Source organism: Rhamphochromis longiceps, linkage group LG12 (genome assembly GCF_057381845.1).
Source record: "Rhamphochromis longiceps isolate RC_006_pf linkage group LG12, R_longiceps_female_GT1.1, whole genome shotgun sequence".
Taxonomy (NCBI): Eukaryota; Metazoa; Chordata; class Actinopteri; order Cichliformes; family Cichlidae; genus Rhamphochromis; species Rhamphochromis longiceps.
This window is the reverse complement of record NC_140568.1, coordinates 35,503,126-35,530,996: the sequence shown is the minus strand read 5'-3', so window position 1 is coordinate 35,530,996 and position 27,871 is coordinate 35,503,126. Positions and strand designations below refer to the sequence as shown.

At 39.0% G+C, this 27,871-nt stretch overlaps 1 protein-coding gene across 1 annotated transcript; it reads left to right on the top strand.

Annotated features, from left to right (window-relative positions):
• Window positions 1-724: 724 nt before the first annotated feature.
• Window positions 725-27,871, top strand: cspg4ba (chondroitin sulfate proteoglycan 4ba). Its single transcript, XM_085426080.1, has 10 exons — window positions 725-997; window positions 4,435-4,598; window positions 8,305-11,874; window positions 12,153-12,626; window positions 13,115-13,291; window positions 18,892-19,090; window positions 20,299-20,430; window positions 22,900-23,072; window positions 23,489-23,672; window positions 24,134-27,871. Exons 1-10 carry the CDS (start codon window positions 907-909, stop codon window positions 26,173-26,175), a joined length of 7,206 nt encoding a protein of 2,401 aa, XP_085282206.1. The 5' UTR covers window positions 725-906; the 3' UTR covers window positions 26,176-27,871.

Genomic DNA, 27,871 nt, shown 5'->3' with positions numbered 1-27,871 from the left:
GCTGAGTCTTGTGAGCTAGTCAAACAAAGAAATGATTAGCTGTTCCCAAATACTGTGCCATAAGGGAAGTCCAGGTGTTCTCTGGGATTCTTCTGTCAACCAAATATTATTATACATGGGGAAAAAAGTAATAACTGGCATTTAAACACACTATATTAGTACACCAGATTCCCTGACATATAACCAGGAGGTAAAACTGATCACCTCCTCCTGTCTGTAAACACGCACACAAGCACAAGTAAAACACCTGAAAACTGTCAACAGAAAACACTTGGCCATATTAAGCCAATTTTCTTTAGATATTAAAACAGTTGTGCCTTGAAACTTTTAGCCCTTTAAGGTGGCTTGGGCACAAATGTTTAAAACAAACAAACAAACTGATTCCAAGCGCTTTGCAAATGCTTTCCCCCTTTTGGCAATGGTCATTTAATTCTTTAGTTCTCTTATCAGCAGCATTTTCCCCAATAATTAGTTTAAATTAGGCTTTGGTTAAAATAGATTCCCAGATATTGGGTTAAACGTGACTGCATTTTAATAACGGCGAATGACTCTAATTCAGCTTCACTGTGTGCTCACCAAATGTCTGTTTACATTTTCAATCTTTGTTTCCACTTGCCGCCGTTTGCTTGAATAACCCTGCAGCGTTTACCCTCGCTCCTGGCTTTTATTTTGAAATTCCCCGTGCACGCACGCGCACGAGGCGGAGTTTGGCGAGGGTCAGTTGGAGCTTCAGTTCGGGATCTCCTGCTGACTGTCCGGGCAGTGCACACATTCTCTGACTGGTCGGACGACCAGCTTCTAGTCGCTTTATGTCGCGTTAGCGAAGCGCGAAGAAGTGAAAACCAGTCTGTAAATATGTGACTCCACTGCCGGCTAAACATTAGCGTTTCTACCGAGACGAGGAAGATGGACTCTGTTGGGAAAAACACCCAGAAGAAGAAGTTGTGGCTCTGTGGTCTGCTTTGGTGGTCGCTTCTTGTCCATTTGGCGTCAGGAGGTAACAACTGCAACTTCTCTGACTTTATCAAATGAAAACGACAGCGATACATTTATTTAATGATGCGTTCAGTGGCAGGGTGTTTTAATCTTTCCCTTGTTAAATTTGAAGAGTTGTTTCGCTGTTTTTAGTTTGTAGTCTCTGGCTGTGATTAACAGTTTATAAATACCTCGTACTTGTGCGTGCAGTTCACCATATTTGTTGGCGGTGATAAACTACAGCACTAATGCTTATTATCACTTAACAATAATTTGTTGACGGATTTCGGTACATAATATTGCGTTACTCTGCATCACAGGTCCTAAAATGTTGACCTGAGTTTAACAGGATTAAACACGATGTGATAGAGGGTAGGCTGCAGGGTCTTTTGGCTGCAGTGTCACGATTACTCCCAGCAACAATAGCAGCTCGTTTAGTCTTTAAACAGCACAACCCTGTGATTACCTTTATATTAACTCAGCTGAAAACATCAGTATACCTCTCATTTAAGTAACCCCCACCCATTCTTATAATCTGTTTCTGTATGGACGCCCACAGTAGTCTGATATGATCAGAGACAGCAGCAGAAATAGGACTGTGATGCCCACTGCAGTGGAAGAACTATCAGACTGTGACAGTAACACACTCAATTAAATTCAAAGAAATGGACAGTTGTTGCTGCCTTAGGAGACCTAAAGGGAGGGAGATGTGATTTTCAGTTTAGCTGTACATTATTTGCATTCATGTGAGCATTCCTTAGCCCATTTGAATAATTTGATCCCAGACATGTGTCATCTAAATTCAGAGTTCATCCAGGCTTTGGCCTCAGGAATTATTTCAGAGTGACTCTCACTTACTATATCCTTCTTTGCACATGACTACTGTATAGATATTTGCCTTACTTCAGTGGATTTCTGGATGTTTTCTTTTTTTTTTTTCATCTCTACTGTCTTTGCATTATGAAACAAGCAAGGGCAACAGAGAGTCCACAAAAAACCCAAACAGGCACTTCAGTCAAGTTGCATTTCTGATTTGTTGTATAAACTGAGCACACAGGCAGTGACAAGCACTGCTGTCGCCCCTAAAATTAACTGTTAGGTGTTCTCTGGCTTTGTTGTTGAAAAAGCAGTTTGTGAAATCTCTTAGAAAATGTCCTTAATGCACAGAAACTAACCCTGCTGAAATCTAGATTATAGAGCAACATTCAAAACATGGGAATTGTTTTCTGGTTAGTCTGCAGTGCTCTTTAATTAACATTCCCTCAAAAATTCAAACTTTTGGTCATGTCAGAATGCTTGTTTACTTTTTTTGGGGGGGGGGGGGCATCATTCTTCATCTGATCCAGAATCCACTTCCTCACAAGCAAACTGGGAGATGCAGCGATGGGGAGGTTCTGACCCTTTTGTTTTAACCAAACATGACTTTCAGTCATATGACTTAAACGTCATCTTGATGACGCTAAAATACAATTGAGCATGCATGTCCATCCTTGTGAATTTAAGAGAAAAATGTTCGTGCATTCCTCTTGAACAGTTTTGGGAAGTGCTTATTCCTTGTTATGTACACAGAACCATGAAGATGAATGGCACGGGACAAATAAATAGAGATAAGTAAGGCTGGATGCCTTTGTGGATATCAGTTTTTGTTTACTTCCAGCTACATTTAACAGTTCCATCTAAACAGGGTTTCAAACTTAGGTTGGTTACTGGTCAGTTAATTTCATTTCAGCTTTGGAATTTCTGCGTGCTTTGGAATTTGTAAGTGTTTTGGAGTTTGTACGTGCTATTTGGAACTTGTACGTGCTTTGTCTCTAGGGGCCACCGTAGTTCTGGCTTCACAATAGGGACAATCATTTTAGTTTCTTTTGAGCTATTAAATAATAAGTAAGTATATCGTGGTTGTTTGTTTTGGTTAAACGAAAAAGTGTTTTTTTAATTACTAGACATTATATTAACCAGATGATTTAGCTCATGGTTGACAAAATAGCATTAGTTGACACTTAAAGTCTGGACTTTTGTTTGCGGGGAGTAAATAAGAGTTGGCTGTTAACATGTGAAGCAAGCCAAAATTGTATAAATTTAGGTTAACAAAATAAGAATGTGTATGATTTTAAATATATCTATGTATAGAATTTCTAAATGAAGCAACAGCACGTATGGCCTAGATGTGTTAAAGCTCCATCTCAGTTATACAAACTAAGTTTTATTTTGTTTTCCTTTCTCTAGTTGTTTATATTTTAAATTCATTCTCATTGATTATTGTATCTTAATGTGCCTCAAGGGCTTATTAACATGCTTAACTGATCGAATTGCTTAAAAAGAAAATATTGCACGGTCCACACAGAGTGGATCAGTTTAAGCAAACTGCACATTAGTGCATTAACCCTTTTAGGAGGCGGAGTAATGCATGAGCAGACATTAACTTTATCTAGCTTCCCCCACTGAGCACTTTTAGCTCATTAGCAGCAGGGGGGAGGGGGGGGGGAAATCAAATGTAGAATGGGCACATTTCTTCAGTTTGTTAACCATTCAATATGCTGGGGACTCTGGAGCTCATTAAAAACTGAACTGGTGGTGCCCGGGCATGGAGGCTCAGACAAAAACGCTTCAGAGCATGTTAGCCCAGATTACAGGGTGATGTGAAATGGCAGGGAGGTGATGTAGAAGAAACAGCTGGGTCCGTCCGCCACGCTGTTTCTGGAACATGGGGCCACAGACAATGTGGGGACGTCAGAGCCTTTCATGTTCAGGTTGAAGGTTCCTGTTAGGGCAGGGCATGCCCGAACATGACGGACTTCCCGCAAGCCTCCTCCACATCCACTGCCTCAGTTGGTACACTGCTGTTATGGCATTAAAGTCAACATATGTAACTGCTACACATTTAAGAGAAACCATGAACAACTTTCTCCTACAGCTACTAACGAGAGATAAACCTGCAGTTCTGCAGGCTTGAGTTTAGTTTCGTCTTAAAGGTGGTTATTATTCTATAGGTAAAGCTTTAAAGCTACAATAATTGTATTCTTGTTGTAATTGAATGCATGGAGCCTTTTAAGTGTAACTAGCCCACCGCGAAGGCTAAACTCAGTAGATCCAGAGAATCTGACAAGTCTTTGAAATCAGGTGAGGTATAATTTGTGCGCAGCGTGTGGTGTAAAGCTCTGTGTGTGCCCTTCCCACTTATACACAGTCTGCTCACTTGTAAAGAACAGCTTTGATGATAATTATGCTGGCTTTTATATCTAAATGTCACATGTCGACTATATTGAGACCACAATGCTTGACTTGACTTGCTCTGTTTGTTGTAGTCACTGCTACTCTACTTCCTGTCCCAGTTCTCTCTTGTACTCGTCTCAGTTTAAATAATTGTGAGTTAGCCTGAAAAAAGACACCAAAATTGAGGACATGTACTCTTCCTCTAAGTCTCTAGGTTTTTTTTTCCAATCCCTTTTCCTCTCGCAGCTTCCTTCTATGGTGACGGCTTTGTACAGCTCAAGGCGAGACAGTCGTCCGACCGTAACGTGCTCCGCATTCGCTTCAGAACCTCGAGCACAAATGGCCTGCTGTTTCTCGCCGCTGGACAGACCCACTACTTTTTACTAGAGCTCCACACAGGTCGCCTGCAGGTGGGTACATCCATGGCTCCAGGACATGAGCATATGTGTTCAGGCATATAATTTCACACGTTCACGCACACACACACACACACACACACACACACACACACACACACACACACACACACACACACACACACACACACAGTATGCTATATGCACAACATCCAGTTTTTACTTTTTGTGTCTGACTACATGTATGTGCATTTTGGACAAACAAACATTCGTCACCATTAGCTGTGGCTCTGTCTCTGTTGACAGTGTCAGTCTCTGAACACGTTGACACAAGCTGACAAGCCTGTGTGGTGTGAGCTGAGTCTTAATGCCATACCAGTCACTTCTTGTCACAGTGAACACAACGAGATGAAAGATTTTTGAGATCATGGACAGATTAGTCACTCAAACCACATGATTGAGAGGCTGGATGACAGTGAAACACACGTCTGTTACAATTGTGGATGCTCATATTAAACATGGCCAAAGTAATGAGGCCAATATATGTGCAAGTAATCTCTGTGAGCCAAAAGTTCAGACTTCAGACTCCTTTAAATTCCCCATTTCAGACAGTTTTATTCCCTCTTCTTATAGCTCTTCATGATATACCCCCAAAAATCTACTTCCAACTGCTTCCATGTAACAAAGGACCAAAGGCACCAAAGCCCAATATGTAATAAATATGGATTATTTTAAACCATCAATCATGCAGACCTATAGTAGAGTCCAAGAATAAAACATGAAATATCACAAAATTGTTTGTCATTGCAACTATTGAATGAGTTAGTCATCCCATCTCTAAGTAGTGTATTGTTCTTTACCTGATGTTCTACAGTATAATAACTAATGTAATGTAATATAGAAGGTATGCACAGTTAAATGACCTAAACATTGTTGTTCAAATATTGTCATCAGTCTAATCTTAAACTTATATATCTACACTCCAGTGGCTTTTGTTCTGTTCAATCATGAGCTGTCCTCTTAAACTCAGCCTACAAAGCTCAGTCTGTTCAAAATCAAACGCTTTTATAAATAAATTTGTGTAAACTGTGAATGAAAGTCAAATGTATTCAAACATGTATCATACAGATTTTTTTTCACTAATCTGTTATTGTAATAATGATTATTTCACAAAGTTTATTGGTTCCTGTTTATCTGGGTTCTGAATTTCATACTAGAATGAGCCTTAATTAATGGAGTGGAAAACAATGAAATATCATGTTTCAGCAACAGTTTTATATTAAAAGGAAGCTGTATGTGGTTAAATATAGCATTCACTGCCACCTTTTGAGATTTATTTTGTATTTATCAAAATGTAGGTGTACAGTAGGTTTACACAGGAATTTAGTAATTAAAGATAAGCTTGTGCCACAAGCATTAAAGTCCTGTAACAGAAGCTTTGCATGGAGAATTTAAAGGTAAATCAAAATGTCCATTGAAGATAGCTTCTAAAGCATAGGTGTCAAACTCTGGCCCGCGGGCCAAATTTGGCCCGCAGTCTAATTACATTTGGCCCGCGAAGCCATACCAAATTACTATTAGAGCTGGCCTACTGGTATTATACAGCTAATATATATATTGTTTAGTATTAAACTTTGCTTGTTCCATATTCAGTTTTTCAGCTAAACTTGTTTGAGTCCATAAGAAAAGATTCATTCTTATATCTGGAGGAAGAATTTTTTTTCAATAAATATTAATGTTAGCCTGCGACTTTGTTTCATTTTGAATTTTGGCCCACTGTGTATTTGAGTTTGACACCCCTGTTCTAAAGCATCTTGTAAGCAGCCCTGCCAGGCTAAATCAGCACACAGAATGCACAGATATACTGCCAGAAGACTTTTTTGTAAGTAGACACATTCATAGGAAACATAGGAAGTCATCAGATATGCATTAGAGCTTTTCTGCTTCAGACTAGAGAAATCCCTGTGACTAAGCATCTATTTGTGTTAGACTTTTGCTGCTGGGAATGAATCACACTGACAACTGTGTTGCAGAGTTGTACCTTAGTAAGCACGAGGAGTGAACTCCGTGTTCATAAACTGGCACTGGTTACCATTTTAGGGTTTTGTTTTGTTTTATTTCTTCCGTCACACAAGTTTTCCTCTGGCTTGGGGTCTCATTTCGTGTGAGTCAGGCATGAGCGTCGCTTCCCGGAAACCAGTCCATGAATAGTGGCGACTGAACAGCAAGCCTTGACAAGCACATCATCTAAATGGTGCATTAGTTTGAGAAGGTGATGTGATTCTCTGAGGACATAGCTGAAGGCAAAAAGATAATAGTGCTCTTCCTGCTTTAAACGACAGACAAAGCTCACTGTTATAATCACAGGTGACATCATGGAAAATAAGCAATTTAAATCTTGCTTCTCCTTCGGGGTTCTCTACTTTTGCTTGTACAATGAAAATATTTCAAGAATTATTATTTTACATGTGTACCACTGTATAAACAATTTTAGATTGTATTAAAATTATATTTTCTGTATGATCATACCAAATAACATGTACTTGAGCACAAAAGTGGTTTTGCATTACTGGATAAAAAATTAAGGAGTCACTAAAGTTATCAAAGTTCATCCATGAATGTCTGTTTAATTTATGTTAAACTCCTGATGGTGTTCAATTTACCAAAGTATTCTGGATATCACTAAATATATCAAGATCCTTGTTTTAAGAACCAACAATGTTGGTTCTGTTCTGTCAATCTGTTGTTGGGTCATTAAAGTTAAGACTTTATATGCTGTAAGTGTTTGTGTCACAGTGATGTCAAACTGTGTTAAACTAAACAAACATAAAATAAAGTCCTTAGAGAAAAGTTGATAGGTCTTCACAGTCGCTGAAGTCCGTAGTGTCAACCTTCGGGGACCATAAACCAAATTTTCATGGCAGTGCATTCAGTATTTCCTGAGGTAATCGGTCTGGAGCCACATGCTGGACCTGCATACTACTACTAGCATTCCTAGCAATGAGTCATATTTAATGTGGGATATATTTTTTTTAAAGGGTATTGGAAAAAGTGAAAAGTTAGAAAAAGTATTTTATACCCATCCAACTTTTTTTTTTTGCATATTTGTCACACTTAGATGTTTGATGTCATCTAATATTAGATAAAGATAGCCTGAGTAAATGCATAATGCTGTCTTTAATTAATGGTTTTATTTAAAAAGCTATCCAAGCCATATGTGATAAAGTAATCGCCCCCTAAACCTAATAACTGGTTGTGCCACCCTTGCCAGCAAAAAGTACAATCAAGCATTTGCAGTAACTGGCAATGAGTCACATCATTCTGGGGGAATTTTTGCCCACTCTTCTTTGCCGAATTGTGTTAATTCAGCCACATTGAAGAGGGGTTTTTTTTTATTTAGTTTTGTTTTCTTTAGCTATTTCTGAGGTAATATGCTTCCAATCATTGTCCTGCTATATTATGCAATTATTTTTTAACATAGGCCCATGTAAGTTTGAATATTTTTTCCCCTTAAATTATCAAGATTTTCATTTAAAAACTGCATTCTATTTATCTAATAGAAAATACTGTTTGATCAGGAACATTAAAGTATAGCAAATATTTAAAAAAGAAATCAGGGTGGGAGCAAATACTTTTTTATTGTTATGTAATAATAAGCCTAAATTTACTTAATTTCCTCCTTAAGTTGCTCTGTGCATTTGCATAATATTTTATAAAATATCATATTTTGTAATCCAGTTGTTTTTGTTCTTTCTCCCAGCTGAAATTGGATCTTGGATCGGGGGAGCAGATGTTAGAATCAGACCGGGGAACCCATCTCAACGATCTGGCCTGGCACCATGTGGAAGTCCATCATGTGCAGCTCAACATCACTCTTACTGTTGACTCAAACTCTCACAGCAGTGTAAAGGTGCCAGGTCCCCATTACAGTCTCAACACAGATGGTCTCTATGTTGGAGGCTCAGGGGGCTTGGATAGACCTTACCTGCCCAGAGACCCAGTTTGCTTCCGAGGCTGCATGGATGATGTACTTTTCAATGAACGTGACTTGCTGTCATCACTGAGACCATATACCGGATACAAGAATGTTCATGAAGTGTCTTTAGGCTGCAGTCCCCAGTTCTTTGCCACTGAAGAGGACCCTATCAGTTTCTTCAGCTCGAGGGCTTACATTTCTCTTCCAACCTGGATTACTGAGCAGGAGGCTGCATTTGAGTGTGTTATGCACACTTCAGCTAAAGAGGGAATTATCCTGTACAATGCAGCCAGAGAGGAGAAGTTTGTGGCTCTGGAGATTCAGGACGGTTTGCTTGTGGCTGTTGTTGGAACAGGTGAAACCAAAACTGAGCTTCGTTCACTCACGCTCATCAATGACAGAAAATGGCATTCCATCAAGTTATATTTCAGTTCCAAAAGCCTTGAACTAACTATTGATGGAGAGATGGTGAAATCTGGCATTATCCCTCACCCAAAAGCGCTCCAGCTTAAAGGTTATCTTTTTGTTGGAGGCATCGATGATGGCACAAGATCTGAAGTCAAAAAGATGGGGCTTGTCTCTATATCTGGAAAGCGTGCCAGGGGAGGTTCCTTCAAAGGATGTCTAAAGAACATTGCAGTTAACAGAGTTAAGATGGGTCTCTCTAATGCTGTAGTCACCAAAGATATATCAGTTGGTTGTGAGCCAGAGAAAGAATCAGATCCACCAACTGCTTTGAATCCAACAAATACTCCAGGATCTCTTTTTCACTTGATAACACCAACACCATCGATTGATATGTCCACACTTGCATGGGGCTTGGACAGAAGGTATGGTTTCAATTTTGTGCAGTTTAAGAACCTTATAGTCCAAGAGGGTGGTCGAGCATCTCTTGAAGCCAAACACATCAAGGTTCTCTTGGACTTTAGAAAACTTGGCATTCGACAGTCTCAAATTATGTTTCGGATAGAGGAGCAACCACTTCGAGGTCAGATAAGGCTTGATGTCGATCAGGACCAAGAGGAGAATACTTTCAGCATGTTGGACCTTTGGCATGAGCGAGTAATGTACATCCACGGAGGCTCAGAGGAACCGGATGATTTCTTCATGTTTTCAATTTTTTCTAGTAGTCGAAAGCAAGTTCCTGATTATTTAAAGGGCACCAAACTGTACCGCTACAATATTTCAGTGACATCCACTAATGATGCACCTGAGTTGAGTCTACCTCAAGGAAATCTCTTTGTTCTGCTGGAGAACTCAAAGAAACGCCTCACCACTGATGTTTTGATGGCAACAGACATTGACAGCAATTACACAGACCTTTTCTTTTCTGTACTTGGGAACTTGAATGCTGATGCAGGATACTTGGAAGTTGAAAGCAACCCAGGCAAGGCAGTGACCTCATTTTCATATATAGACTTAGACGAACTGAGGGTATACTACGTTCACACAGGGGTTCGAAATTCAAGGATAGTTCTGAGAGTTAGTGATGGGGAAAAGGTCAGCAACACTGTAGTTTTACGAATTATGGCTGTAGCACTCGAGTATAAGATTGCTAACAACACAGGCCTTGATATCATTCAAGGAGAAACTGCTATTATTGGCTCAAAGCAGCTGGCTCTGCAAACAAATGCTGTGAACCAGGTTGTAGACATTCGATACGATGTCATTGAACCACCTCAGTATGGAGAACTCCAGAGACTTCACTCAAGTGGTGAATGGAGGCATACTGATTCATTTTCACAAAGGCTTTTAGAAAAGGAGCGCTTGAGATATGTTAGTACTTTCCAAGACATCCAGACATCTAATCCCACTGATTACTTCAAGTGTAAAGTTAATGTGGCTGCAAGGGAAACCACTGAAATCTTGTTCCCAATCACTGTGAAGTGGGTAAAGTACCACCTGGTGAGAAACACTATGATAGATTTGGATAAAGTGAGGAAAGTGACACTAAACTCAGAGTGTCTTTTTGCCACAACTGAAGGTGTGACTCTCTCAGAGGATGACCTATATTTTCGGGTTCTCACTACACCAAAGAAAGGGAAATTACTTCTCAACACCATAGTCTTAAAGAAGAACTCCACCTTTAGCCAAAGAGATGTAACAGATCTAAAAGTGCATTACGAGCTAGTTGACAGACCTTACCAAGATACAACTGACAGATTCAAATTTCATCTGGTTTCTAAACATGCTCAGTCACAGAACTATGATTTTCAGTTTTCTATTAAGGCTGATGTTAACAGCGTGTTTATTAGAAATGCAGGACTCTCACTTCAGGAGGGAGAAAGTAAGCTTATCACCAAAGATGAGCTCTTTGCAGAGACTCTGAGCACGAAGGATATGTTTTATACAGTTATAAACAGCCCAAAACATGGAAAGCTAGTCCGTATAAGTCAGTCAAATTCCAATGCTAGCTATGACAACATCTTAACCTTTAGTAATAAAGATATTTTAGAGGAACGTATAATATATGTCCATGATGACAGTGAAACGACTCAAGATGAATTCACTTTCATAGCCTCCACCACCCAAGGATTCAAACCTTTTATTGCAGAAGATGAACCTGGCTCCAAGGAAAGTGTTTTTAACATATCCATTCAGCTGCTAAATGACCAAAAACCAGTACGTGTAATTGATAAAGTTTTCCACGTAGTAAGGGATGGACAGAAGTTACTCACTACAGAAGATCTGCAATATCAAGATGCCGACTCTGACTTTGATGACGGTCAATTGGTTTACACTCGACGTGGTATCCCAATGGGAGACCTCGTGCTGGTAAATGACACCACTTATCGGCTGTTCCAGTTTCGACAGAAGGATTTGGAAGAAAAGCGGGTGCTGTTCATTCACAAAGGTGTGAGCTCTGGCAGATTTGTACTTTTTGTCTCCGATGGAAAACATTTTGTGTCAGGCCTTTTACACATCAGTGCACATGACCCTTTCTTGAAAGTCGACAATAACACCGGCCTGCTGGTCCAGAAAGGTCATTCAGTGGTCTTTTCCACCAGCAATTATAGTGTAATGTCAAATCTGGACATCCGAGATGACAAGGAGGTTATCTTCAAGTTAGACGATGGTCCAAAGCATGGAAGTCTTTACTGCAATGAAACAACCGTTGTGACATTCACACAAGCTGACTTAAAAGCAGGGCTGATCCGCTATCGGCACAATGACAGCAAATATCTGACAGACTATTTCAACATAACGGTGAAAGCTAAAAGTCTTCAGCTCACAAGCAGGGTCAATGTGAAGGTTTACCTGGAAAGTCATCAGAGACCTCCCATTGTACAGCATCATGATACTTTATTGGTGGAAGAGGGAAAACCAGCAAAGATTGATGAAACTAAACTAGAGGTGAGTATTTTCATTTAAAGAACTTTAATTTCTTTGAAGCATTCAATTAAAGTTTTTTTTTGATAAATGAGTGAAATAAGTACCGTAATCTGAATTGAAGGAAATATTACATCAACTGCTTGTATGCTGCTGAAAGGCTTAAAACAAATCTTTGACCAGTTTTTGTTTTTATGTTTTACTATTTTGCCAGTTTTTGTTGAGAATCACACGACAACTAAACCTCAGTGACACAAGAGACATTTCAAATTTAAGGACCAAATGTTTTCTGATTCTTGCAGGTCACCCACGAGGACAACCTGCCATCTGAGATTGTGTTCACCGTAAAGGTAGCCCCATCTTATGGCTTTCTCAGGCGTTTTGTTGAAGCGGAAGAGCGCTACATCGGAACCAAACAGTCCCCTGTCAACACATTTACCCAAAATGACATCAACAGCGGGAACATTCAGTATGTGCAGGTGGAGCCAAACAAAGTCAACGACACCTTCATCCTTGATGCCACCAACGGGGTCACTGATGTCACTAACATTAAAATGTTTGTAGACATCATCCCCCTGCTCATCCCACTTCAAGTCTCCAATATCACACTGAACGAAGGTGCGGCCAAAGCACTGACGCAGGATGTGCTCAAAGTCACCAATCGACACTTTTCGGGAATCAACTTCTTTTATAATTTGACTCAGCCCCCGCAGCATGGTCACATCGAGCACTCACGACATCCTGGTGTGGCCATAACCACTTTCACCAGGAGGCAGGTGAGATATTCTGACAAACTCTCTTACAGTTACCACAGAAAATAGCATTAGACTGGCAGTTGGGTGGGTATAAAACTGCTTTGATTTAGTGTCGCAGTGACATTTATTTTATTTTTTTTGTTTGGTTTTTTTTGTTTGCATCAAGTGTTTAGAATTTAGAGGATGCATCCATCAATTACTCATTAATTGACTGGACTAATTATTTTAAGTAACCTTCGTAACCTTCGATTTGGTTCTCATTAAATGCTTTAAAGAAAAATCTTTCCCACCCTATCCCAATAGGAATATCATCATTTTCCTAGTTTTTTTTTTTAATCTTGTCATTATGCCCTTAAGTATTTTCTGAGAGGTTTCACATTATTATCATGTGGAAATTATATGCAAGAGAAGAGATTGTGACCTAAGCATCATAAGGTAGTTTTATGCACTGCTGTGTTTTGGAAGACCCTTTGCTATGCCAGTCTATCCTTTCTGTGATCATTATTCAGGTGGAGCATGAGTTCATTTACTACGTCCACGACAGCAGTGAAACCTTAGCTGACAATTTCACTTTGGTGGCCAATGATACGAGCTTGAGGAAGCAGAGTGCAGCTCAGATGGTGCACATCCAGGTTATACCCGCCAACGACGAGCCTCCTGTTATTATAACCAACAGGGTCCTCAGGGTGAGTCTGCTCTATATTTAAACTTCAGACACTTTTTTTTTTACTAGGAGGTCTGGCACTAGAGCTTACTGTCATGTGGGCAGTGTTACAAGTTGCCATGGCTGGCTGGCAGGGTGGATGGGGGAAACTATGTTTGCTATGTGGAAGAGGGTCCATAGGGGTTTGCAGCATAGAATAGCAACTTAAATCAAGCATAAAAAGAACTTGCAGGAAAGTCTGGTATGATGTTCAGAAGTTAAATTTTCAAACAACTCTAACCAGTATTGAGATATATCACAATGACTTGAACAATGAGCTGCTATTTTTGGGGGATCTGGAGTGGCTGGAAATGATTTCTTAGGCTTATTATAAAAACTTTTAATTAAGTCAAGGATTATTTCCGAGCATTACAGAGACAGTAGATCCAATGGTGAAAATAAATTTCCATAAATAAAATCTGTTCAACAATATTCAAGTGTTGAGTGTTTAAAAATGGTAAACATTGTGACCACGCTGCCTCATTTTGGTCCACTTTTGCTCTACTTCACCTTTATTTTTGTCCTTTTCTTACCAAAGGAAAATGTTCTGGTTATTTAATATATGTTTAGTATACTGTATGTGAAAAGCAATCCCTACTCAGATATGTTATACATATCTATACTTATAAATTAAACAAGTTGTCTTTTGTGTATATTTGCTGAGCAGTGCTGTCTTGTGCTACTCTGTAATACAAATACAACTCTGGCTGGAGTTGGAGGAGATCCAGCTGTAAGGAGAGTTTGAAGTATAGGTCTTTGTAGTCTGTGCCCCAAATGCCTCAAATTCCTCTGGGATCCTGCAGACACAGAGAGGAGCAACTTCTAACATTTACTGTGCTAAAGAGTAGCTGGCAAGTTTTACATTTTGGTGATGTTGACTGACAAACTGATCTGCATGTGTGCTCTGTTAAATTTAAATCAAATGAGCCATTTTTTCTTTTCTTTTTTCTTTTTTAAATATGTGTTAAGTTGGAGGTCAAGGCTTTTAAGTCTAGGGAGCTGATTCATCAGTGGCCACAAGGTGGCCCTGTCTTACCTCTAATCATTGGTCTTAAAAATGCCCTGCACATGATTTTAAGAGAGTGAACTTTTTTCTTGCAATCATGTGTGTATATGCATTTGAATTATTTTAGAAAAAACACTTTTTATGCAAATATTACATTCTCTGTTTCAGTTTTTTAAAAAGACTTGCTATATTTCTTTTTGCAAGCTGGAATTATCAGTACACGTTACCTGCCCTTGGAAATACTCCAGTATTTCCAGAGAGAGAGAGATGGTGGCTGAGTGGTTAGGGCACATATCACATGGTAAATGTGTACCCGATGTGACATTAGCTGCTGGCTGTTTGCTACAGGTCATAGCCCCTACTCCTTTTGCCACATTTCAACTCTTTATTTACAGAAATAAAGACCAACAATTGTTTCTTGAAAATATCTTGTGTAACTGAAACCAGTATTGTTCATGGCGATGCTGCACTGAGTTGTGAGGACTCTTTCTCATAGTGCAGCATTCCACCTTTTGAACTTGCCAAGAGAATAAAGGCTAAGACAGACACATGATTAAATAAAAGAAGACATCTTATTAAAAACATGTTAAAAAGAAGCATCAAGCAGTTTAGGTTTTGCACTAATGACTCAAATAAATTTGTCTAATCTGTCATCTCTATTACTAAAGCTGTAGCCTGATAAGCAGCAGCATGAGGTCTATCATATCTCATGTGTGCTGTTCATCAGTCCTGCTGTGACTTCCTGTTAAATAGGGGATTATTGGAGGTGGAGTCATTTCACACCAGAAGAACGCACACTCACCTAAGATGTTCTGCTGCAGGGCTGATGTGGAGTGTGTGTTGTCCCATTCCAGAGGCTTCTATTTGATTGGTATACATTATGATCCATTTAAATAATGTAACAATTTAAAGTATAAGGCCAGCTCATTGCTAATTATCATTTGAGCTTTTCAGGTCCATTCACCAGTGTTTAGTGTTTTATTTAAGTTCAGATCCAACTTGACATATTTAGTTCTATATTTTTAAAGTAAGGAATGCATTTTTTTTCTTTTTGTTTTTCTTTCTTTTTTTGTTTCACTCTTGTTCAAAATTCTCTCTTCTGCAAACTGTGATAATTGTTCACTTTGCCCACCTTTCACCAAGCACAAACCTGCCAATAAACAAGAGTCTGCTCGGTAAGTGTGTGAAAACAACAGTGATCACACCTTCAACACAAAAAAGCACATGATGAAACTTAATTCTGTAAAACATACAAAAAATATTTTTTAACAGGAAGTGTTTACTTGTTCTCTTTTTAGAACGTTATATCTGTTGATTAAGTAGAAACATAACTTTTTTTTTTTTCTTTCTTTTTTTTTTTTTTAACTCATTTAGAAATGCTGTGATCATGTAGTTTGTGTGATTTGAAAAAAACAATTTATAGAAACTCAAGTTTGGAAGAGTGTGCATCACGTGTAGCATTTTTAGCATCTCAGCTGAACAGACAGTAGTGCAAGGTGAAGTGATGTCTTCACGGTAAGTTGTTTACTGATTAATAATTACGTGGTAAATAATGAATCCACTACTATCCACTGCCCCTAAAATTAATGTTTTTACTTTCTGGCTCAGCTTTGGTTGTTTGGTTCTCAGCATTCATACCAAAAGCTAAAAGTATGAATCTTGGTCCGTATAGAGTTATGTAGATACTCGCTGACAGTTTTCTAGTACTAGTAGTAATTTTCACATTTGATGCGATAGGAGCTTTGTGTCATGGTGCGTTATCCTGCTGGAAGCAGTCATGAGAAAATGGGTACACTGTAGCTATTAAGAGATGGACATGTGGTGTTTAAATGATGCTCATTTGTACCTAACGAGTCCAAAGTGTGCTAAGAAAATATCCCCATTACCATTACAGCATCATCACCTACCATACTTGTTGGTACAAGTCAGAATGGATTCATTCTTTAATGACACCAAATTCTGGCCCTGTTATCTAAACGTTGCTGCAGAAATCAAGACTCATCACTCCAATCTTCTGACATCAACATGGGCTTTCCACCCAGAGAACTGTTGCTCACTGAATATTTTCTTTCTTAATGACCATTCTCTGAGAAAATCCCAGTGTTCAACAGTTTTTGAAATACACATTTAGAGTCACTTAAATCAGGTTTTCTTGACCATGTATAAACCTAAATGCAGAGTTGTTGCCGTATGATAAGTTGATTAAATATTTATGTTAGGGAGAAGTTGAGGAGGTGTCCCAAACAAAGTGGGCAGTGAGTTTGTCAGCACTGCTATTTACTGATTCTGTTGTTAATATACAGTTTAGCTATAATCTGTTTTCTTTTTGAAACTGTTGTATTGGATGATTTTTGACATTTTGTTTGGCCTATTTTTGTGCTCTGTCATTAAAGATTCAGCTCTGTAAACAAACAAGTTCAACACAATTGCCCAATAGCTCCATGGCACCCCAGTGTGTTGAGCTAAAGTAGATGGTTGAACACAAACACTGCTATGGAGATCTGGCATTTTAGGGTTGATGCTAGATATTATAGAACTGCAGTCCCCAACCTTTTTTGCGCCACAGACCAGTTTAATGTCAGACAATGTTTTCACGGATTGGCCTTTAAGGCGTCACAGAAAAATACAACAAAATAAAATGATACAGCCAAGACAAAAACTGTGGTATTTTGTAAATATAATAATAAATGCGAATTCACTGTGTAATTGTGTAACTTTATTAGCGGCATCCTCCTGAAATGCGCCAACAACATTTCAGAGTAGCATCCTCCTCTCTACCCCTTAATGCTCTCTGGTCGGTATGGTAACGCATAAATATTTCTTTCAAAATAAGACACACAACTACAACACGGGAAAAGACCCAGGGAAACCAAGTTAACGATAAACACCCGAGCCTCAACTCTCGCAGCCCGGTACTGGTCTGTGGCCCGGGGGTTGAGGACTGCTGGTATAGAACAAAGCACCAACCTCTGACAAATTTCTGAGCTTGCAAGCTATCCTGAAACTTTGGATAAGCAAGCTTACTTACAAGGGACTAGTTTTTCCACCATTACCAAAAGATACAGGCTGTGCACCCTGAACACACCTACCCAGATGTATCAGCCACTGCTGGTTATTAGACTGAGGGTGGCCAGTGGGAAAATAATAAAAAAAACACCCAACCCTAGTTTGTATCAGCGGAATGTTTAAACCTTTTACTTATAGGTAATCTATACGGACTTTTACAGTCATGAATGTTTAGGGAATAACAAGATAACATTTAATTTCATAAAATCATCGTTTTATGATTTTCTTTTTGTAGCATTTGACACAAGACTAAATAAAAATAAAATTTATTTTTGTCCTAGGAAGTACACACAACACAATTATCATCTTTAATATTGCTGGCATTGATCTTCTCATCACAGAAGACAGGTTTGTGCCAATATAAAAAGCACAGATGTTAATAGAATTAATGATGGCTGTATTCCTTTGAGCTGCTTCAGTTTCAGGGATCTGTTATTGCTGCTGCTGGTGACCTGACATGTTATAAAAGCAGAGGTGTTGTTAATATCATATGTGACACGTGTTCTTTGACAGCTCAAAATGTCTTACAAGGAAAAGGTTTGTGCAGTTCATCGCATTTTACAGGCCATACATTCACATCATTCTGATCACAACATTGCATTAATTACTGTGGAATGACAACCTGTCCTAACAACAATTGCTTGTTATGCAATCGTTCTTCTGGACTGGACTGTAGAAGCTCATCTTTTGTTGTCAAGTGTCTGCACGGTTCAGTAGTTTCGTGTTCTGTGTGTGAATGAGATCCTCTGTTTCTTCGTGTTAGCCTTGAGCTTTTGAATTTACATGGAAGCAATACTTCACTGTACCAAACCAACACTCTGCAGAACACCTAACTGTGTATAAAGTTTACATGGCTATATTTAGTCTTGAAATGTCCTTGGTTTGAGTGACAGTTTTCCTGAGGTTTTTATTGTATTACCACCTATATTTGCCTGAGTTAGAACATTTTTTGTAGCAGTCCTTCTGTGGATGTTATGTTGCACAGAAGCAAGACAAAAGAAAGAAGAAGAAAGCCTGTGAAATAGCCTTATAGCTGGATTCGCACTCAAAGCATCTTTGTCAGTTGCATTAGCTAATGAATGACAGGAACACATGAGCTAATTCTGTGGTCTTTTATGTGCCTGGCTTTTATTTCATTTGTATGCTATTATATTTTTGCAGAAAGTAGGTGTAGCTTAGCTGTGGTGCAGATACTTTTAATTCATAAAATGGCACATAATTTTGCTCTACCTTACAGACTTTGTACTGCATACTTCTTCTACACTGCCTAGATTAAATGGGAAAAGATTGGCATTTACAAATGTAAATAAGCTTTATTTTAGCAAGTTTTGTGCCCCAGTTTCATGATCAGATGTGGCAGCTTTTTATTCCAAATACCACAATAAATGTCAAACTTGGGTTTAGCTGTCATGCACTGTGAGCCTCTACATTATGAGCCCTGTCAAACAAAATCTTGTAGATTCCTTGAGGTCAGATGGTCTCTGCTCTGTCCTTGTCTGCCCCCTGTCCAGGTGTGGGTGTCCTCAGTGACAGAAATCACTTTGGATGATCTGAGTGTGCAGGACCAAGACACACCACCAGAGGAGCTCCACTTCATGGTGACTCCACCCAGCAATGGACACCTGGCCCTGAAGAGCGCCCCGATGAAGGCAGTGCTCAACTTCACCCAGGCCCACATAGACCAGGGGCAGCTGGTGTTTGTTCACAAAGGTAAATGTATTTTCCATGCTATATCAGAGAGAGGACTACTGAATTTAATATTTTAATTTGAATTATTTAAATATTTAACTAGAAATAGCAAACTTTGTCCAGCCAATTTCATATTAAAATAATTTTGATAAATGCTAACTACCAAACAGGAATGTAATTAATAATTATTCAGCCAGATTACCATCATAATATTATTCAGTATGTAATTTTTTATAGTCTGCTGCCCAAATTAATTTGTATAGTCTTTAATCAGGTTCTATTTCATCAGTTAAAAGGAACATTTTGTATTAAAATTGTGTTTTTAAACACAAACTCACACACAAATATAAAGGTCATACACTAAGAATGAGTGAACACAATATTTAGCTCATAGGCAATACAAGCTCAAGGTCTAAACAAGTACAGTTTCAGGTCCTTCATGTTCTAGAAGTAACTCAACCCAGAGTCGATACTCTAAACTGGAAATTTCCAAACAAAAGCTAATGTTCTGTGATGGACACTGGAGTAGTTTCTGTTGCTATAGGGTATTCAGCAGATATACTGTGATATATTATATTCTTTTCATTCTCTTGCATGGTTTAAATGAAATAATTCCAAATATTTTTAAATCTTTTATTTTTGCCATTCCTTTTTGTACCCACTAGAAGGTGCTGTTAGCAATTGCTACAGTTTGATGTTCTCTCCAGTTTCTCTGTGAATTAGAGTAATCTGTAGGAACGGTGTGCAACCTTCTTTCTTATCCATTGGCTTGATTGCATAAATGAGACCGGCCAAGTGGGCTGAAAGTCAGATTGGAGGTGATAATACTTGATAGTCTGGAACTGCTGTGACGTAGTGAATAACTTTTGTCAACATTTAATGGTGACTCAGATCAGGGTTCTGCTTACTGTTTTGATTTTTATCTACCTTTTTCTTTGTTTTGTGCCACCATGAAAGCTTGTCATAACAGCGTGCAAGACTAAAAGAAAGTGTTCTTTTTACATGCGTGTACCCACACGTACATTATAATATTTATGTTCTATACTCAGAGGTTACTTAGACGTTTGGAATTGTTACATTTTCTTGAGCTCTTTTATATGTCTGTGCCAAGAATAAAGTAAAAACTTGTACATACAAAACTAAATGAAGGCTGTTTTTTCTTGAATAAAGGAAATGCCACTTATCCTTTGATCTGTTAATATTAGTGTTTTGTTTAATTATGTTTCCAGGTGCTATGTCAGGAGGATTCAACTTCCAGGCCAATGATGGTGTGAACTTCACTCCCAGACAAATCTTCAGTATTACTGCTAAAGCCCTAGCTCTCAGTTTGGAGAAGAGTCAACCACTAAAGGTCTTTCCAGGTAAACCTGTTCTTTGAGAAGCTTGTGATTATTAAAGTCTAAAACTGGCTATATATTTTTAATACTGTTAAAAAAAAAACTATTTGTTTATTTTTTAATATTTGTCCTCTTCCCTCTTCCTTGGTGCTCAGCTCTCAGACAAAGGGTATGAAATATCTGACTTTAAGATTTCCTAAAACTTACGAACAGTGCAATTCTAAAAGAAAAGCAGACCCAGATTTGTACATCAGTGCTGTGTTATTTTTGAGAATAATGGAGCTCAGTGGAACAGTGAACCAGTATGTGGTCTCACTGCATACTTCCACCAAGCAAGAAAAGTCCCTTCACTCTTTACACGAAGCAACTCCCTTGATCCAGAAGCAAATCTGGATTGAGGTTATTTTGATATTTTCTTGAACTGAGCTGTTGTCTTATGTAACTTTGATGTGTTTTACAAAAATATTAAATTCTATTAAATGTTATGCTAAATGTTGAATTTTACCCTCCTTGCATCAGTAAGGAATTCTTCCAGAAATCCTTGGATCTGGATCTAGGTTTAGATCAAATCCATCCATAAGTTTCTGGGTCATCCTCCTAACAAACAAACCAAAACCAGCTGTATCACCTCCTTGACAGAAGTAATGAGCTTCATCTGGCCGTGGTTAAAACCAAATAGCTTTTTTTTCACATGATTTGTTGACAGCAAGAAACAAAAAGACTTGAGTCTAAACTACTAACTATGCTTCCCATTGTTTTATTTTCCCTTCTAATAATATGAGGTTTTTTAAAAGTATTTGTGTCATGATCAAGTGTACAGCTGCTTCCTGAAAAGAACTGAAACGGCATATTTTTATTCGCCTCAGTCATCAACTCATACAAGTTTTCTGTGGTACTAGTAAGAACCATGAGCACAGTATTGGTTTCCTCTTTTTATTTTAGGATTTTTTTGGGGGTGGGGAATTTTTTTTCTATGAAACATTAACTGTTTCTGACACCATCAGTCTCTACTTAACTGTATTTTGCATCAAAATTTGCTTGTATGCTCAGCCTGACCGCTACCAAACACCACTGAATTCCTTTAGTTAAATAATTCAGCACATCTACAACAGCTGCAGCAAGCACTTTTATCCCCGAATACCAGACCAGTGAATCAGCTTTTGCCATGTCCTAATGTTTTGATATTTTTTACTGTTAATATTTTGGAGATAAAAATAGGCCAGCTGGGTGTTAACTGTGTCTGCAAACATGTTTAGTTTTCTGAGATTTTCAGTAGTCTGTCAGTGGTGGAGATTTTCAGTGTGAATTAGAAGGAACGGATATGGTGAGGATAGAATACAGCCAACTGGCACGCTCTGCTGAGCTTCCCAGCCACAGGGTGAGTGGGTACTTGAAAAGCTGTGCCACTGTCTGCCTGAGACAGCCCTGTTTGTGCTTCGTGCCAGGCAAGCCGGAGAGAGAGAGTGAGATACAGAAAGGGCGGGATGGGAGCTTTAACTGACAATGAAGGGTTTTGATGGGGTGAGGGGTGACATGAAACACTTTCACAGTGTGGAGGGAAGATAGATTTATTTATTTTTCCTCTTTCCTCACAGACACCTTAAATGTCTTGGTGCTTTCTGGGAAACTGTGCAAACACTTCTTGCTAAATGGTTGCAAATGCTGAATTTAGAAACCACATTTACCTGAAAGCATTCTTACGGATAGTCGTAGTGCCAGTAAAGACATTTACACTTTTATTTTAGTACACAAAGCTAATTATCTAATTGGCCGATACAGTTACTTAATGGTGGGAATACTGGATATTATTAGAAGCTTGTTTTTTGTCGTTAAAAGATAAGAAACTTGTTGCTCTCTCTTCTTCCAGGCAGGAAATTTCCCATGATAGATATGGATGGTGGGAGCACTGCTTAAAAAAAGTGATGAATGGGTTACACTGTGCTTTCACCCCTCTGTCTCTCTATCTTTGATTTCCATCATTCATCACCAGACTTTTAGGATCCCAACAATATCCACAGTGACAGGAGGACTGTGGAAATCTATGTAATCCATCTTAAGAAGAAAGAATTCCTTAGAAGTCACCTATTACTCTCAGTGGACACTTCTTTTTACATTTTCCCCGAGCGGAAGATTTACGTCTGCAAGGAGCCGATCTACTTTTAAATTCTTGTTTGGATTTTATGTAACACCCGCACTGCAGTTGGATGTGCTGTAAAAATGTCTCTGATGTCTGCAGTGCTGCTTTAATTTGACACATCAAAGGAATCTCATCGGTCTATTCCAGACCTTGTTTTGCATAATTTGGAGTCAAAAAGATGTGGAACGCATTCAAAGGGGAAAACTTACAAAATGTAGAAAAAAAGGTTTTAACTGCGTGGTTTCAGCTAACTTGATACTCAATTCAATAAAACAATCTTTTTGTTGACGGATGCTGAAGCAGGCCACTTTATCAGTAAAGCTACTATTCTTATTTAATTTCTCATTTCTGTACAGGCTCTTCGAGACCAATCACAAATGAGTATTTACAAGCAGTGACCAATGACATGAGCAACACCTCAAACCGTGTAATAACATTCAGTGTGACACGGCATCCTAAACTGGGGCGTCTGGTGATGAGGCAGCCTAATAATTCAACAGCAGACATCTCCACTTTCACACAAGATATGGTAAGTGTGAGGAGCCAGAGGTCATGCCCATACTTATCACCCTTATGTGCTATGTAATATGAAACAGAGAAAGACTAAACAATAGGCTTTCTCCGCTGATGTGGAACACTGCCAGATTTCCTCTGTATGAATAAAACATGTAATGCTTTTATGTAATCAATTATTACTGGTGGATTATTATGTGACACAGACACAGTTGTGATGGTTGTCCTATATTTACCGCTGAGCAGAGCAGATTTAAAGTAATGAATAAATATTATGCAGACTGCAGAAACATCTTTAAGAATGAGGCCGCTGCACAGATTACACAGTTGATTATGTTCATTTTGAGGATGGCTGATTTCAGTAACTTCATAGATGTACATTTCTTTTGTAACTTGGCTTGCCTGACTCTTTGGAGTGTGTGTGTACCACAGGTGGACAGGAAAGAGGTTTTTTACATTCAAACTCCTGTTGAGTCAGTTGGCTGGGAAGCCATGGACTCGATGACCTTCTCTGTAGCATCACCACCTGCTTCAGTGGACAGTCTGACCTTCAGATTTGACATCTCATATGAGAATACTGGACCCGAACACAACACAATCCTGCTTGCAAACACAGGTATGAATATGACTCTACAGCTGTGTTAGCAGCTCTGGTCAGACACGCTGCTGCTTTGAGGTAAAAAAAAAAAATTAACTTCATCATGTGAGCATCCTTACAATATGTGTGTTCTGAACCGGTGTAAAATTCAGATGAAATTGGGAGACGGCACAGATAACAGAGTTTAAGAGAACCAACATTTGTTTAATTAAATGAAAGTGGGAGGAGAAAAAGTCAGTGCCTAAGTGTTTAAAAGAAAGAAAAGTAAACCAGAAAAACACCCAGACAAGCCACACGCTTACCTGCTGGGGAGAAGCAAGAGAATATTAGCTACCAAGCCCTCCTTTTTTAAAACAATTAGTCAAGTGGCAGGTGTGCTTTCTCCTAGGACCCACCTCTCAAACTCTTAAAACTGTAGATGATGGCACTAACATTAGCACATTGTTGGGACTGACTAATTGAAGTTTGCTTGGTGACAGGTGCTGAGGTGACAGAAGGGGAGAGTGTCATCATTGACGAGTCCAAGCTCGATGCCACTAACCTGATGTCCAAGCTGCCTACACCTCAGCGTAGCTCCTATGAGGTGTGGTTTCAGGTAACATCTCTGCCTCAACATGGTGTCATCGTGGTTGGTGAGAGAAACCTAACCAAGGAGAAACCTAATTTCTCACAATTCATTATTAAAAAATATGGTATCACCTATAAACACGACAACTCGGAGACAACTCAGGATTCTTTTATATTCAGCGCTTGGCTTAATCCTAAGGGAAAAACTGCGCAACGCCCTGAAGATGACAGTGATGTTGTTGTGGAGCATTTTAATATTACAGTCATCCCTGTGAATGACCAGCCACCTTTGCTAAAAACCAAAGCTCCAAGTCTGAAGGTGGTACAAGGAGATACAATAGCCCTTGGGCCAGAAAATCTCAAAATTGAAGACTTGGACAATCCTCCTGATGATATTAAGTTCTCCGTGATAAGCAAGCCAAGCAATGGTTACTTGGCTCTCAAAGGAAGTTTGAATGAGTCAATAGTGGCCTTTACCCAAGCTCAAATCAATAACAGAAGTGTCTGTTTCGTCCATGATGGAAGTTCTGTCTCTGGAGCGTTCTACTTCAGTGTTACAGATGGCTATCATAAACCAATATACAAACTCTTTAACCTAGAAGTGTCAGAAATTACCATCACTCTTGTCAAAAATACTGGATTAGAACTCCAGCAAGGTAGGACTTTAGTATCTCTGACCGAGGACAACGTTGCTGCTGAGACCAATGGGAAAAATGTCACAGTTTACTACCAGATTACAAGGCCTCTGAGATTTGGCAAACTTTTGAGAGACAACCGAGAGGTTACGCTGTTTGACCAGGAAGATCTCCAGACAGGAAGGTTGTCCTACCATATGATCTCCCTTTCTTCTGTCGAAGACAGCTTTGAGTTCACTGCTTTCACTTCAGAGGCAAATCTGACTGACCAAGTGCTTAACATAACTGTGAAACCTTTACTCCAGACTGGTAAAGGTTTAAGGATTCCCAATGGGATTACGGTCAAATTCAATGTAAACTTTCTCAATGCATCTGAACTGGCTAATATAAGTGACAGTGACCCCGTCTTTGAAGTATTATCCCATCCTAGGTATGGGAAAGTGGTTCGACCAAAATTAAAAATGACCATAAAAGCTATCCCAGTGGAGTCCTTCACCTTTCAAGAGATCATGCAGGCGAAGGTAGCCCTAGAGCTGAATGCTAACATGACTGGAGTTGAAGAGCTAAACGATTCAGTAGTATTTGTTCTGAAAGCTGATAGCGTCCAACCTGCTAAAGGGGAATTACATTTTACAGTTGTGCCATATGATCCAGCATTTTTTCCACCCACAAAGAGTCCTGTTTCAGCTACATCATCTGTGCCTCAGGCATCAATCAAGACTGCTTTTCCAGTCCTGTCTACAGTTTTCCTCTCCACCCAACAACCAAGCATAAACCAGCAAAAGTTCAGAGGACGCAACCGCTGGGGAAACTCCAACAGAACTAGCGTTTTTGGTACAACTCTGGGCAAACCATCTCAAACAGAGGAGTTTCTCTTCAAAAACACACCAGTTCGTGTCGAGTCCTACCCTCAAAAAACGTCTAATCCACTCCTGATTATCTTACCACTGCTTGCTCTGCTGCTGCTTGTAATCATCTTTGTGGTGCTGGTTGTCTTTCTTCGACACCACAGGCAAAGAAAGCAGAGCACTGCTACAGCACAGGAGCAAACATCCACCGGTCTTCCAAACAGTTCATCTTACCAAGGCCAAACCCAAAGGAGCCCAGCAGTTCCCACTGTGACTGTCACTCCTCTAAACCATAACTGCCCAGGCAGCCCAGTGCTTGATCGGTTATTGACACCAAACCAGGGCACAACTTATAACGCAATAGATTCAAACATGGTTGTAAGTTCATGGAGTAATGGCTCCCCTGTTACATCATGTCAAATGATTAGAACCGCTACTCCCACTTTGCAGAAGAATCAATACTGGGTATGATCTTTTATAGCAGAAGTTGTCACTATTCAGGTTTTAGAGTTACATGACCACTGACGGTGTGACAATAACTTGTTCACCATTTTGGATGTATGACGCAATATGATGAAATGAATAAGGCCCTAGTCACACAGGCTGCAAAGGAAAAATATTTGTTCCCTAGCTGGTTGTCGAATGGTTGCTGGCTGTTACCTTGAATCCAATAGCTACAGTCCCAGTCACACGGGCCTAGAGACCAGTCAGCAACCATCTTGGGTTGGCAGAAGGAGAATAATTTAGCAAGGAAAATTTCAAGAGTTTTTGTAAAGAGCTAAACAAGAGTTAAAACATGCCCTTAAATGCTGTCCCAACAAGGTGATAACAATATTCTGTGTCTGCTGGATGTGAAACGTCCTTTGCGATATATTTATCAGAAGCAGGACAGCTCATTAACTCATTGTCCATCACCACAACCACTGCTGCACATTCAGTTAGTGGGACAGAATCTGTTCACTAGAGCATTTACAAAGTGGTAATTGTAGAGAATTATAAACAATGTTTGTGCCTCATGTATATGTAACCAACAATGTCCTCATGCATGTTGCAGTTTCTCCCATTAAGAGTTATGAACAGCAGAGTGGAAGATGATTCTAATAACTGTGAATTACTAAGACTGACACTGGCATTTCAACTGATTGTGCAGATTTTGTGTAGATATTATAGTTTAGAAATGTTGTAAACTCAGGAAGTTTGTCATTCACCTTTATTGAGGGTTACATGTGTTGTTGATAACTGAGGTCCATTTAAAATTATGGGACATAACATAAAGGAAAATCTGCCCGAAATGTTTCCCAGCATGGCTTTGTACCACTCTCTTCATAGACCCGATCAAGTCATTGATAACACATTTGGTTAAATGATGTAATTTTATTTTACTCTTTCCAGTATTTTTATATTTAAAGAAGTGCATACAAAAAAATCAAGGTAGAAATCTTTTAAATTATACAACTCTACTCTTACTCTTCACATCTTTACCTCAGTTATTAAATATAAAACACAAGGATTATTCTATAATTTATTAATAGGCTCATTGATCTACAACTCACCTGAGGTGTAGCATGTTTGCTTTTTATTGAGGAGTGACTTTTGTGTACAAAACGTCACTGTACTACAGCTGCTGACAGGGCTTTCCTAGAAAAAGAGCAGATTTTCTGTGACTGAAATGGGTCCTTGAACGATATATAATTATTATTTATCACTGATAAACCAGTTCTAACTTATGTGGTCAAATTATTGAATACGTCTGGTGTACACTGTAATGTAACTGCTGTAAATGAATGGTACTGCTCTGGGGGATGAGACTGCGGTCAGATAAAATTACCATTGGCATGAAATTATTTTATACTGAAGAGAATTGTCCTTTTATTTTATGCTAGTCTCGACTCAGTTGTGTAACTTGCCATGTAACAGAAGTGTCATATTTATTTATACCATATTTTAAATAAACCTAATGTTTGTAAACAGCTTATTTTTATTTTAGTTTCTGCAGTAGCAGTGTAATATGCGTGTGCAGTCGTTCTGGTCAATTATTAGTTTACTTCTCCTCATAAAAAAATGTTTAGCAACCAAATTATCACTTATTTCTTTCCTTCCTAAATGGGTTTTTGGCAGTTTCCGCTATCACTGTAATTTAAACTATCTTGCTGCTTGTTACCCTCCA